Below are 14,279 nucleotides of genomic sequence, written 5' to 3'. Positions count from 1 at the left end.
ATTACATAACTAAATTAATTTTTATAATTAATATTTTGTTTTTCATCCCACAATGAATACAAGTTAATCTAAACCTATGATACTAACTATATATTAATTTTTACATTTAATTTTAATCCCACATTCTAGAAACGCTAGAGCAATTCCACAATCTTTGTTATATAATAACTTTCATTATTTATATTTCTCACATCAAGTCTTTTGGGTTTTGTGAAAAAATTTGAAGCATTTTGCGAAGGAGTTGCATTGTCATTGATAACACATTCAGTGGGAGTTTTTGGATTAAATTTATTTTTTTAATTGTTTAACTAATATATATATATATATATATATATATATATATATATATTAGGAAGATTGCATCAAAGAAGGTCTCTATGAATGTTTCTAGAACAATGACAACAATTACATCATTTAAAGTTGCAGTTGGACGCTCTATGAATACTGTTGAAAATAACTGAACTAATAAACATCGTAAAAATCAAGCAACTGGCCCGTCAAATACATTCAATATTATTTATGAATGGAAGAATTCACGAGAAATCAATAAAGCAAATTTTACATGGCATGTTAAAGATATTGAAAGCGATGATAGTACACATATCTATCTATATTGTGGTATGATTAACTTTGGTGAACCATATGAGGTAATGGGCGAAGTATGAGACATATGTTTGGTTTTGAATGCAGACATTGTTTATGTTTTGCAAAATTGTACAAGACACGTAAAAATGTTAAATATCGTCTCTCAATGGTCAAATATAACACATATGAAGACCCTACACATTTGTGTGAAGAAATCGCAGCCAACATTTCAAATAACATTGTAAATATGCCTATTTATATTTATGTGTTATGCATTATTGTAAGGATCATTAAATTTTTTATAAATTATTGATCATTGAAATATTGTATTTTGTTTGATAAGATTTTGCTGAGAGTCTTCAACCATGTTGGAGGATATTTATTATCTAGAGCCAAATGTTATGAAGGTGATCAATAGTTTCTATACAGAAACAAAAGAAGAAAGGATAATGAAGCAAAGAGCAATAACTCATGGCACTTCAATAGTACATTCAAGGGATCACCATAGAATCCCTAAGGTAAGTCAATCTAGTAAACCTAAATATGTTTCTTTTGAAGATGTGGAAACTGAAGCTAAAACTTAAAAATATGTTACCATTAGTGAGGAGGAGATTAAAACTGTTGTTCAAAACGAAAAATAAATAAAACACCAAAAAAAATGGCAATGAATGTCTTTCTTTCAGTTGATGATGAGGAGATTGCTTATCTAGAAGAAGATATGCCAACTGGTAAGAAGAAGAAATCAAAATTCGGTCAATTTGTAAAAATCATGGGCAACAGTGAAGATCAAAGTGAAATATCTAAAGGCAGCAGAGAAATCATAACACCAAGTGCTGATTTAGAGGATGGAATTATTAAAACAAAACAACATTTCATTCGAGATCACTTGATGAAGAATAAATTAATTAATGGTGGTAAAACATTTCAGTGTAATTTCATCCAATTCTGTAGGTCAAATGAAGGACAATCTCAATATCAAATTAGAAATGCACATTACCTTCCATAATTTGAAAACATTGTTTAGGTACAATCCATATGCACATGTGGTGGATTATGTGGTTTTTGTTGATCCAAATCAAGTTCCCAACAAAGAGGAATTTTATAGGACACGGTGTTTCGAATAAAAATATTATGTAATTGGGGGGAACCATTCCGCAGAGGCCAAAAGAAAATTAATCGAGGAATATCCCAATAACTCTTTTTGAAATAATGAAATGCATCATTTATGTTGATTTAACATAAACATAAGCAAAGTTATTGGCAGGGGATCGTAATGCAGATAATGAGTATAGAATGTCTATGACTTTCATCCAAAGAGTCAGATTTATTCATAATGAATTTGTAGAAAATTGTGGTGGGGATAAGACAAAAGTCAGTATAAGCTTTCCGAATGAATGTTGTATGGAAATAGGTTATTAAATTGAAAATAAAATCAATTCAAAAGGTGTAAAAAAAAATCAAATGTATTCAGAGGCATGGATAACATTTTCCAATTGACATTTAGAACTATGGAGATATGGGAATTGATTGATGAGATTTTCGACATGTAGCAGAATATTGCCATAAAAAAATCATAAGGTTAAAAATTTTAAACCCATAATATGTACCAATAGTAAGACAAGTCTTCAAATGAAGCAAATTCCAAATTAGTATGACTATCACACCTTAAAGAACATTGCGAGTGAAGGATGAAAAACTAGTCAAATCAATACTATGTCATGTGAAGTTAGGGGAATTGGCATTGCACAAAATGTGCTCAGAATTTCAAAAGTAAGTTTGTTGAATTATTTTTACATTTTCTTGGATTATAATTTTTTTTAAATATAACATATTCTTCTTGTTATTATTTTTTATACACATCATTATATTAACATTTTTTACTTTATTTATTCAGTCATAAGATTTATATGAAAATATAAGAACATATGGTTAAAATGTTGAATGAAGAGAGTTGAGATGATGTTGTACGCAACTACCGAGAATCAAGTTCTATAACAACACTTAAATATTTTTATCTAACATTCAAAAAAGTATATTGATTTTTACATTCATTATATATATATATATATATATATATTTTATTAGATGTCGAAGAAGGATGCAAATGGAGTACCAAATACTTTCAAAAACTTTATTAAAAAAATTAAACTCGGAAGGTTGAGAAAGCAACGTCCTACGAATGTTGAACTTGATCCTACTCTTACTCATTTCATTTGGAATGGTCTCGACACTATCCAATATCAAATAATACAAGGTGATTGTGAAGACATTGTAAAACTCATACCTAAAAGGGATTATGCCCTAGTTATTGCAGACATTCCTCATGGTTTCAGTTTCCCAAATATTGGATATGATAGTGAGTCTTATAGTTATCAAGCTTTTAATAAAATGGTTATGAACTTTCAAGAAGTCGCAACATCACCACTTTGGAGATTTGTGATATTTCATTTAGATACACTTTATTAACAAGCTTCAAGGGAAAAGAAAACTCAAGGATGCAGCATACATGGTAAGACATTGAAATTATATGTTTGATTAATGTTTTAAAAAATATTTATGTACAAGATAATTGAAATTTACTATGTTATGTTACAGGCAAAAGTCAAATTTATTTCTTCCGGAGATCAGCGAATTATAAATGATTGTGAGTTCATCCATGTTCAATGTTGGGCAATAGATGATATCTATAAACTTGTTCTTTTGAATCGAGTAGATGGGAAGATTCATAACCAAGTACTGGTTTATGATGTTGTCGTAAGAAAGCTAACATGTGAGCATAAAGAAGCAAAAGGGGAGATAATTAACATTTATCAAAAACCCAAGTATTGATTAACTATCTTATAGATTTATGTTCAAATGAAGGAGATTGGGTTTTGGATTATTTTCATATTCAGGTAAGTTTTTATGTGTTTATACTAATTTACTTATTTCTTTTGTGCTTAATTATTAGGTACAACACAACATGTTGCCTACAAAAAGGAAGAAATTGCATTGACATTGAAAAGACCCACTACAATGCAATTTTATTCAACAAAGAGTTAATGCTCTTCAATTTTTCCAAGATGCAATGCAAGAAGTTGATTTGAGTAAAGGAGATTTTAATGAATCATGTGTGGCAAAAAAGGAAAAAGAACTTCAACCACGGTTATATGGAATGATTGGAAAATGACACTTTGGGAAATACGCAAACATGAAAGATCCATTAGAAGAGGAAAATGATGAAATTGAAGCAAAAAATATTGTGGAAGAAGAAAATAATGAAGCTCTAAAAGATGGTGAACATGGATTATATGATATTGTTGACGAACTTTAAGTCATGCTTGCAAATCAAGCTCAATTTTGAGAATTATTCATTAGTTTTACTTGTAATGTTTTGACTTTGAGATTTTATGAGAAGAATGAGTATTTGATTATTGTTGTCATATGTTTAATATTTATATTACCTAATTTTCACTTTGATTTTTATATTAATTTTTAACATAAAATCCATAAATAAATTTAAAAAAAATGGATATATTTTTAAGTTTTTTTTTAGAATTTTCCCATAAAAATCATTTATTTGACATGTCATTTTTAACAAAAAGTCTCAAAATGTGTATTTTTTCATTATATTTATATTGAAAATGTGTATTTTTTTGTCAAATGTTTAAAATTATTGTTATTTTAGTGACAATTATTTGATGTGCATTGAAATATTAATTAACATTACATAAACATACAGAAAATACTAACTTTAAAATATTGACCCTTTTTTTAACTATATGAAAAAATGAGGATTTCATTACAAAAAAATTGAAAAGAAAAATAAAAAAACATGAATACATAAATACACTTAAAAACAAATATCTTAGGGAAGAAGAAGACGTTAGAAAATTTGAAGCTTCAAAAATAAACCATTTAAAAAAAAAGTGTTGATGTTGCATCAACACTTTTTAAAATCAACATGAAAATCACTCATATTTAAAAAAATTGTTCATACTTGATACATAAGCAGACCCAAACCATTTATTTGGGATTTCTACAAGAGAGGAAGCTTGAAATATAGAAGCCAACCTATCGGATGCACAGTTATTCATTCTTACAATGGTTAAAGGCTATTTTGTTGATATTGCTCAATTCCTTAGTTCTAGAGTTGCTCCAACGAAGTATAGTGTCACGGAGAAGCAGATGGTTGTCAAGTATGTGGATTATCAATTGGTTGTGGGTTACCTCTACAAGTTAGGGGTTGACAGAATCTTATGAAAGTGTGTCTTACAACATGAGTGTACTATGATCTAGACATACGCGCATGAGGGTGTTGTCGGAGGGCACTATGTGGGTCGGGCTATTGCACAAAATATTTTGCGAGCTAACTTATCGTGGCCAACGTTGCAGGTTGATACTAAGGAATTTTGCAGGAGTTGTGATGTTTGCTAGAGAGTCGGGAAGCCTTCAAGAAGAGATGGGATTCCTTTGGCCCCACATATTACACTCCAACCTTTCCATAAGTGGGCAGTGTATTTCGTGGGTCCTCTTAACCCACCAGCTAAGAAGTCTAGTATGCCTTACATCATTACTGCTACAAACTATTTGACTAAGCAGTAGAGTGAAATATTGTTGTATAGTTTATGTTTGAGCATGTTGTCACTCGATTTGGTTGTCCTAAATTTTGATGGGTAACCAAGGAATGCATTTTCTCAACATGGCTATTTAAACCTTAACACAAGAATTTGAAATTTATCACCAGAAGAGTATGCACTCTCACCCTGAGGCCAATGGTACAATGGAAGTCTTCAATAAAATTTTGGAAAATGCACTTACCAAAGTATGCAATGCAAACAAAGATGATTGGGATCGTCGGATTCCAATGGTACTTTGGGCATATCAAACAACTTGCAAGCACTTAACAGAACATACACCTCTTAGGTTGGTATATGGACAAGAAGCGGTGATGTCAATGGAGTTTCTAGTACCTAGTTTTCACACAATTTCCTTTACACAAATCACAGAATTAGGTGATTCGGAATGCAAGCTTGAAGAGTTGATGCAATTGGAAGAGGTTCGATTGCTCGTCAAATTTCATCAAAATGTGGAGAAGGCCTAGGACAAAGCTTGGTATGATCGATGCATTAAGAAGAAAACATTCCAACTAGGGGACCTAGTGTTGATGCATGATAGTAAGTTCCTGAAGCACCCTAGAAACCTTCAGATGCATTGGTTAGGCCCCTATAAAAAAAAGAACTTTGACCAATGTAGGTGTAGTGCAGCTTAAGGCGTTGAATGGTGAATCGTGGGAAGGCTATGAAAATAAGAGTCACTAAAACTATATAGGGACACTCAACCTTTCACACGTCAATAAATGGAATTATTTTCAATAGTCCACTTGTACATAAATTGGAAATAGCGGTGTTAATTTTTTGTTGTGTTGCACAATAGGTCACTTTGCTTATTGTTGTTGAATTTTGTTGTAGAATGTATACATATTGAGCAAGGACTTTTTGTTACACAAGATGGATAGGTATGGTGTAGAAATATCACAACAAGAAGCGGTGTATAGTCTTAAAGGCATGCGCCATGCGAGATGCCACATGTTGAAACTCAAAACACTTAGGTATGTGATAGTAAAGTGCAATGATTGGGCTTGGTGACAGTTCCATTATGGTCGTTGACAATGTACAACGAGTGATCTTGAACATTGTATCACTAGGATGGCCATGTACGTGTGCCCGTAGAAAACACATCAGCATTTCCGCCCTTTGAATAGTGAAGTGACAGTTTGCACCCACTGCATCCTCCCCTGGTGCCATAATGTTTTGCGATAAATCGATTTTGAGATCTAACAATTTGCATCATGTTTTTGTGAGGTGAATTATCTATAACCATGTTATCGCAGCATGTTGCATCAATGTGAAATGTTTATATAAGGTGAAGGAATGGAGTTATTCATTCATTATGATAATGAGGATGAAGCAGAGTGTTAGTAAGAGGAGAGACAAAGTTGTGGGGCGATGTAATGTTAAGCATCGCTAGCATTTTAGGTAGAGTAAAGCTAAGTTATTGTATAAGGAGGTATGTAGAGCTAGGTTAAGTCAAACAAGTTATCACGACGTTGCCTATGGTGTAATCTGCAAAAAGAAAATGAATGGTAGTGTCAGAGTGGTCGCTTGAGAAGGGACCACTACATCCAAAAGGAATCGGCTTTGCATGCGTTGTGGGGTGGCATGCATAGTTTTGCATAGAAAGAGGGGCCTTAGTCCCAGTATATATTCCTACCATTGACAGTAGCAACAATAGTCAACAACCGGAGATGCAACGAGGAAGAGATCAATTCACTGAGGAAAGGGGCTCCACAAAACAATGGAAATAATAGAAAGGATGAGTGGCTCAAGACGACCCACGAGTGTGTGTTGAGGGTCTATTGGAGGAAAGTTTTGGAACAATTTTGGTTGTGTGTGCAAGCAGAGGAGGTAAAAAGAACGTACACATCCTGTTGATGTAGCAGAGTGCGTAATGACCAGTATGTAGTAAACTACACAGTCGGCAATGGCATGGAAGCCAAGGAACAACTAGGCAAGTTGTCTAATTTGAAGTTTAATTGCACTCATTTTGGGCTAGTTCAGTTTTAGTAAACAATAGTTTAATTACCCACATATATTATTTTTACCAAAGTATAAGCCATGGTAATTTTTCGCATGTAATTTTGTACAAGCCAACAAAGCTGACAGGATTGGGGGGTTTCGTTCCACTCTATCTGGTTATGTTTCTATTCTATTATTTTGTCTCCAAGTTGGTCAATTAGTTAGCTAATAAGCAACTTGATTGGTTGGTGACTGGTATTGGTCGAAATTTGTAGCAATTAGGCTAATGAATTGAGAGGAACCCTATAGCAAGAACGGATGTAATATATTTGGCTAGTTTTGTATGTTTGTGTTCTACGGTTGCACGCTGATTTCTTTTGTGTTGTGCTTATTTGTGGTAATATGGTTTGAATGAATAAGATATTTTGCTCAGGGTGATTGGTGAACCTATTTTATTTTTAATTTTTGTTGTTGATAATGGCTCATATATGCTACTAGTAATTGTGAATGGTGTTTATATGTAAACTTGGGTTGAACTTTGTAGGAGGATGGCCATAATAGATTCCCATTCCCCTTCAAGCTGCAAAACCCTAGTTCTCGCAACCCCCCTTAGGTGCCTCAAGTGAGATCTCCCTTCTTCCACAAGCATTATCGCAAGGGCCAATACCTAGCAAGGATATTGTTTGTCGTGATGCATGCAACCTGAATCCAAAATGAAATAATGCCATCAAATGTGATAGGTTTTCCCACTATATATATATATATATATATAGGTTTATTTTGGAATTGTATATTTAAAATTACTTTAATTATCAATTTATTAGGTGGATGATAGGAATTTAATCTCCATGATATATTTTAAAATATTTTTATTAATAATCACAAAGCTGGTTCATATTTATTTTTAAAAAATATGTTCTTTTTACACTTTAAACTATGAGTATAGAGGTAAGATGGCTTCTCCACTGCATATAGCTAGTACATCTCTTTGGAAGAGCAAGCAGATGTGGCTGTAACGTTCCACTGTTGGGACTAGCAGGTTTACATGGATGTATTGTATGATAGTGACATACACTTATTTATATAATAAGAGCCAACACATTTTTATGCATATGTTATTGTAGTTGGACTGCTCCAGTTGCTTTAATGATATATGCTGCTTAAATTATGTACTTGTGTATGAACTGATTCATATGCAATTATATGAATCTTGTTGTTAATGTGTTGCATATGTTGTTAATGTTGTCACCATCCGTTTCGATTGCTCTGTCGGACATCAAACAGATCTTTCACTTGAACCTTGCCATAACAACTGTCACACTCATCTCGAACAGATCCCCAGGTGCACTGCTGCCCAATGGACCAGTCTATTGGCACTCCATTATGGAGAACGACGAAATCCAGAGGAAAATTTAGGAGTTGCTGCAGAAAGGTCACATCCGACTGAGTTCATCGCCCTATGGGAACCTGATCATGTTGGTACAGAAGAAGAATGGGACTTGGAGACTCTGTATTGACTATCGGGCACTCAACAAGATCACTGTCTGAAATAGGTACCTGATCCCATGGATTGATGACCTTAAGGACCAAATGAAGGGGGGAAAATATTTCAGCAAGATCGAATTGAAGTCAGGATATTACCAGGTACCAATCGAACCCTCCGATGTGTGGAAGAATGCCTTCAAAGCCAAGGATGGCCTTTTCAAATGGTTGGTTATGCCTTTCGGGTTGACGAATGTTCTTGTAACTTTCATGAGGCTGATGGATGACATCTTGCGGCCATTCACCAACTCATTTGTAGTAGTATACTTGGATGAAAACTTGATCTTCAGCTAGGGTTGGGAAGAGCACCTCCACCACATCCGACAGGTTCCCCAAACGCTATGGCAACACAAGCTATGTGCTAATTTGGAGAAATGCACTTTTGGCATGACCCAAGTTCAGTATCTAGGATACATTATTGATGAAACAGGGGTGCATGTGGATCCAGCTAAGATCCAAGTCATTTGGGATTGACTAGTTCCAACCACTCTGACAAAGCTCCGCAGCTTTCTGGGTCTTGCCAATTTTTACCGCAGGTTCATGTTGGGATTATCTCATATCACTTGGCCCTTGAGTCAAGTCACCAAGAGAGGAGTGAAAGCAAAATTCTTTTGGTCTGAATCTCAACAAAAGGCATTCACAGAGTTGAAACATCGCCTCTTCTTTGTACTAGTGCTCACATTACCAGACTTGCAACAACCATTTGAGATCGAGGCATATGCCTCTAAGTATGCTATTAGGCCAGTCCTTACTCAACATGGGCATCCAGTGGCATATCGTAGTGAGAAATTTTCAGACACAGTTTGAAAGTATCCCACTTATGATAAAGGGATGTATTCCATTTTGCAGGCCTACCGACAATGGAAGCATTACATTTTGGGGAAGGAAACGGTCATGCACACAGACCACTGGACCCTGGAGTTCATGCAGATGCAAGAGAAGTTGCAAAATGATCACCATTAGAAGTGGTCCACATACCTGCAATAGTTCCATTTGAATATCAAGTATAAGAAGGGAAACACCAATAATGTTGTAGATTGCCTCATTCGACTACCGATCATGGCATTAACCACCGCGCTCAACTCTTGTGGGCATGAGACTTCTGATTGGCCACTTCTCTACAAAAGCGACCCGGAATTTGGCCACACATACCAGACGCTCTTGGAGGGTTAACATGTTCTAGATTTTCACCTCCAGGATGCCTTGTTATGCCACCTGGGTCACCTTTGTGTTCCGTCAAGCGAGCGTGCCAAGATGATTTGAGAAGATCACTACAGTCAGACTGCTATGCATTTCGGGGTTGAGAAAACAGTGGGAGTACTGCAGAAGTATTTCTATTGGCCGAATCTTTCATAGGATGTCGAGAAGTACATCAGATCCTGCACTGCCTGCGCCATTGCCAAACCGACCATCAAGAAGCAAGGCCTCTATATTCCGCTTCCTACCCCTAGTCGACCTTGGGAATCCATCTCCATGGATTACATGTCGGGCCTTCCCTCTACTAAGCATGGAAACGACTGCGTTTTTGTGGTTGTCGATAGAAAAGATGAAAAATAATAACTATAAAGGGAAGGGAAAAAAATATTTAAACTAACACAACACGAGTTAAAGAGAGAAAACAAACGTTAATAATTATTTAGAAGAATAATTATTGTTAATAATTATTTAGAAGAATAATTATTATAAACGGAAGAGAGAAAAAATAATGATCAAACCAATAGTTAAAAGAGAAAGAAACACATTAATAATTATTTAGAATTGTAAATGGAAAAAGGAAAAATAATATTTACACTAATATAACACAAGTTAAAGATAAAAAAATACAATATAAAATTTATATCACGGTGAGGTTAACATAAAATTGAGAACTAAGGTTTAATATGACACTAGAGGCTAAATAAATAGATAAAGGAACATAAATACACAAAGTTAGAAAAAAAAAAGAAAAAGGGAAAAAGAACATAAATACTCAAAATTAAAAATGTGTGATTATTGATCGAACCAACTATAGCCCATGGACTAGTTTATTTGATCGAACCAGCTAAGCTAGTGGATCCAGTCGACCGTGTTAGGAATAGCATAACCCCATTTTTCGCCTTAATTGGTCAAGAACCACTAGCGCAGGCAGAAGAAGAGAATAAAAAGATAAAGACAAATTTTAATGGATAAAACCATCACAATGTACGCTATCATTCCATTTTGTGCTATCAAAGTAAGTTTATACATGTATTTACTATTAAAGTAAAATGTTTTTAAATTTTTTAAACACCAATTGAATTATGAAACATTGACGCTATATCTTTTATTGTGAATAAAACAAATGAGATGTTCAATATTTATGACAAAAAAATTCGGTAAAATCACATGGGAGAAAATCATTACGCAATTTGAACCAACTAGTGTGGTTCATCTTCAATATTATTAAGATACTTTGCAATCATAAAGTTTCTAAAACAATTGTCGAAAGCATAATCGTTTGCCTAAAACAACTAAAATTTGCCACAAAAACTCTAAATGTGAAAACACACCTTAAGAAACACTTTTTAGCAAGTTTGGATAGAGCAACCAATTTGACCAAATCTAAAATTGCCCCAAAAAAACTAAAAGATTTAAAAAACACCTACACAATGGAACGGCTAAGCACATTTGGCTAACACAGCGAGTTTGACCCATATAAAATTTGTAAGAAGAATGGAAAATTTAATCAAGAACTTGATAATAACTGAATTTGATGAACACGTTAACAATGTAACATATTGAATGTGATCAAACACATTAACAATGTGACAAATTGAATTTGATAAATCCATTTGACAATGGAACAAGTTCATCTTACCTTTAACGCCTTTAAATAGTCCTAAAAAGCATAAAAGCACAACATCCACTTTCAATATAATTGGACCAAGGAAAGTCTCTTTATTTAGTAATCTTTTGTTAAGAAAGGGTAAACATGAAAGTGAAACACCATATTGCAACTCTTGTATATCATCTTGGTAATTGGCACATGTCTGTCGAAAGCTTTCTTAAAGATCAGAAAAGACATAATAAAAAATGAATGTCCATCAGTTCATAAAAAGGAATTGATTTTGAGTTTGATGGAAATGTTTCATGTCCGCATGAAAATTAACCAAAAATTGCTCAGAACTAACTAGACACCAGGATCCTCAAATGATCAATATCTCTTGGGCCAATCACCTATCATTATACTCACCAAATCTGTGTTCCTAACCCGAGTGTCGGCATTCAACAGTTAGCACAAAGATTATGTTATAGATAACACAAAGAATGTGTACACATCTCTCTCAGTTCCACCAGTTTTTGACATTTGAGCATAATCAAAACATAGAACTTGCTGAATTACCGCATATCCAACCATATGAATTGAAGAAAAATAACTTGGGAATTGTCGACACTGCATCCTTCACTGTTTCAACAAAGGGGAAACAGGTGCAGGTGGAAGTGGCAGTCAATACAGAACTTCACAGCGAAGATGATCAATTTAATCTATTAGAAAAAGAATCAGATATTTTAATGACTAAAATTCAGTTATGACATTTGAGCATAATCAAAACATAGAACTTGCTGAATTATCCAACCATATGAATTGGAGAAAAACAACTTGGGAATTGTCGACACTGCATCCTTCACTGTTTCAACAAAGGGGAAACAGGTGCAAGTTCCACCTGCACCACATGCCTGTTTACCAAGCATCCAAATAAATTAAAAAACAAAAAGCTCAGTGACCATATCAGGAAACGAAAGTTTCATAATATCCTTCTGTGGAAACCCTCATGGCGGCCAAACCCATTTCTGAGGATTTCTACAACCTTCAACTTTGAGTAAGCAGTGATGCTTTGTAATAAGCTCTTCGCCAACATTGGAAGCACTAAATAATATAAATACAAGCACCTAGGAGCAAGTCAATATATGAATTGCTGCAAGAAGCAAGCTTTAAAAAGCTTGTACAAACATCGCACCAGTAGTTCAAGCCAAATATCTGAACATATTAGGATTATCTTTGTCCCTCTCCAAGTATTCCCTTGTAATTAGATCTTCAATTCCCTTCTTGATTGCCTTGAAATCAGGCTGATCAACACAAGTTTGTTTCAATTAGTCAATCAGTAGGAAAATTTATTTTGGAAATAGAGTTATTCATTTAACTCACTTGATGCTATGCTAACTAAACGTATCATCCTATGCAGGACGTACCTTGAACATCCGTTCCAGTTGCTCAACGCACTCCGTCACTAACTGCTGGTGAGATAAAACTTTTCGGCTCTTCATGATTCTTACAATTGATGCATCAATAGCATAACGCCGAGCTTTATCTACATCCTCAATAACTTTTTTCTTCTCATCCACTGGTGGAAAAGGAATCTGCAAGCAAATAGAAAAGGAAAACAAATGTGTGAACCTTGATCAGAATCATTTGTTTTTATTTTTAAATCAGAAAACTGATGCCAATATTTTTATTGCAGTAGAACTCAAACCTTTATTCTCCTCATTTTGTCGGTGAATTTTGCGTTGAATTCAAAATAATCTGTTTGCGCCACAGTTTTTGTGTTTGGTTTTTTATTGAGGATTTTGTATTTTGCGCATGCAAGGGAGTGCAGCAATCTGACAATATCTTCATCGGTTAAATTCAACTGAGACTTGATTTCAGAGTAACTTAGCCTCTCTGACGCATTGAACAGCAAAAGTGCAGATGCCTGAAGGATCATTGCGATGCAGTAAGTTTCAATAGTATCATAACAAAAGGTTGGTGCATTCATAGATGACAAAGTGAAAAGCAACAACAAAATAAAACATTTGAGCTATCAAGTATTATATCTGATCATTCTATAAACCACTTATTTTTATTGCACATTTATCACTAATAAAGCATAAAATCCAAAAGTCAGTACAACCAACAAAGCAAAATTACAAGACCTGGTCAGTTGTCACAATAAGTTCCATTGGCTTAGGATCAAACTTCCCAATAATATTACAGGTTCCCAAAGAATATATCCATGTAAGCTTCCGATGTTTAGTTTTTGTTTGATAAAACTCTTTGAACACCTCAACACATTTAACCTGCATTGCAGTGGTAAAATTCAATAAAAAAATAAAAGCCATTTTACCTACTAAAATACTCTTGTGGCTGCTCAGTAAGTTGCAATAATATGCAGTATATGAAAAACTACATACCATCTCAGCAGGTAGATTAAGATCAAATGACTTGTAACTTGGCCAAAATCCAGTTGTCAAAACTGTCACAGTCAAATCTATTCCGGGATGCGCAAGTGGGTTCTCATTAAGATATTCCTCAAAATTATTTTGATTCTCCCTTCCTAAAGTTAAATCAGTAACCTGAACAGACCGATACAGAATAGACATGAAAACATAAAAATAAAAGCTCCAACTTTTATATGCACAGAACTTAGAAAATGGGAACAGATGAAAATGGGAAGTTTGACTTGGAAAACTAAAATAAAGTAGAAGAGTACAATGAAAGAAACTACAAGTTTATAATATTTCTGAGATAGACTACAGTAAAATAAGCTTGCCTAATACCAGTTACAATTACAATTTTTTTCAAATGGAAGTGAACTACTA

The 14,279-nt window shown here is 34.1% G+C and overlaps 1 protein-coding gene across 3 annotated transcripts in view; it reads right to left on the bottom strand.

Annotated features, from left to right (window-relative positions):
• Positions 1–12,655: 12,655 nt before the first annotated feature.
• Positions 12,656–14,279, bottom strand: part of LOC149200333 (cullin-1-like) — a 46,749-nt gene continuing 45,125 nt past the window's right edge. For all 3 annotated transcript variants that reach the window (XM_089402664.1, XM_089402665.1, XM_089402666.1), the window contains 5 exons: positions 13,872–14,033; positions 13,614–13,757; positions 13,175–13,393; positions 12,894–13,061; positions 12,656–12,770 (listed from right to left, as the gene is read on the bottom strand). In XM_089402664.1, coding sequence (XP_089258790.1) covers positions 12,669–12,770; positions 12,894–13,061; positions 13,175–13,393; positions 13,614–13,757; positions 13,872–14,033 — 795 coding nt within the window. In that variant the 3' untranslated portion in view covers positions 12,656–12,668. The remainder of the gene's footprint in view (positions 12,771–12,893; positions 13,062–13,174; positions 13,394–13,613; positions 13,758–13,871; positions 14,034–14,279) is intronic.

Source organism: Pinus tabuliformis, chromosome 2_1, assembly GCF_031772625.1.
Source record: "Pinus tabuliformis cultivar Carrire ecotype Pingquan chromosome 2_1, CPIR1, whole genome shotgun sequence".
NCBI classification, from domain to species: Eukaryota; Viridiplantae; Streptophyta; class Pinopsida; order Pinales; family Pinaceae; genus Pinus; species Pinus tabuliformis.
The sequence above is the reverse complement of the archived record's forward strand: the minus strand, read 5'-3'. Positions and strand labels throughout refer to the sequence as shown.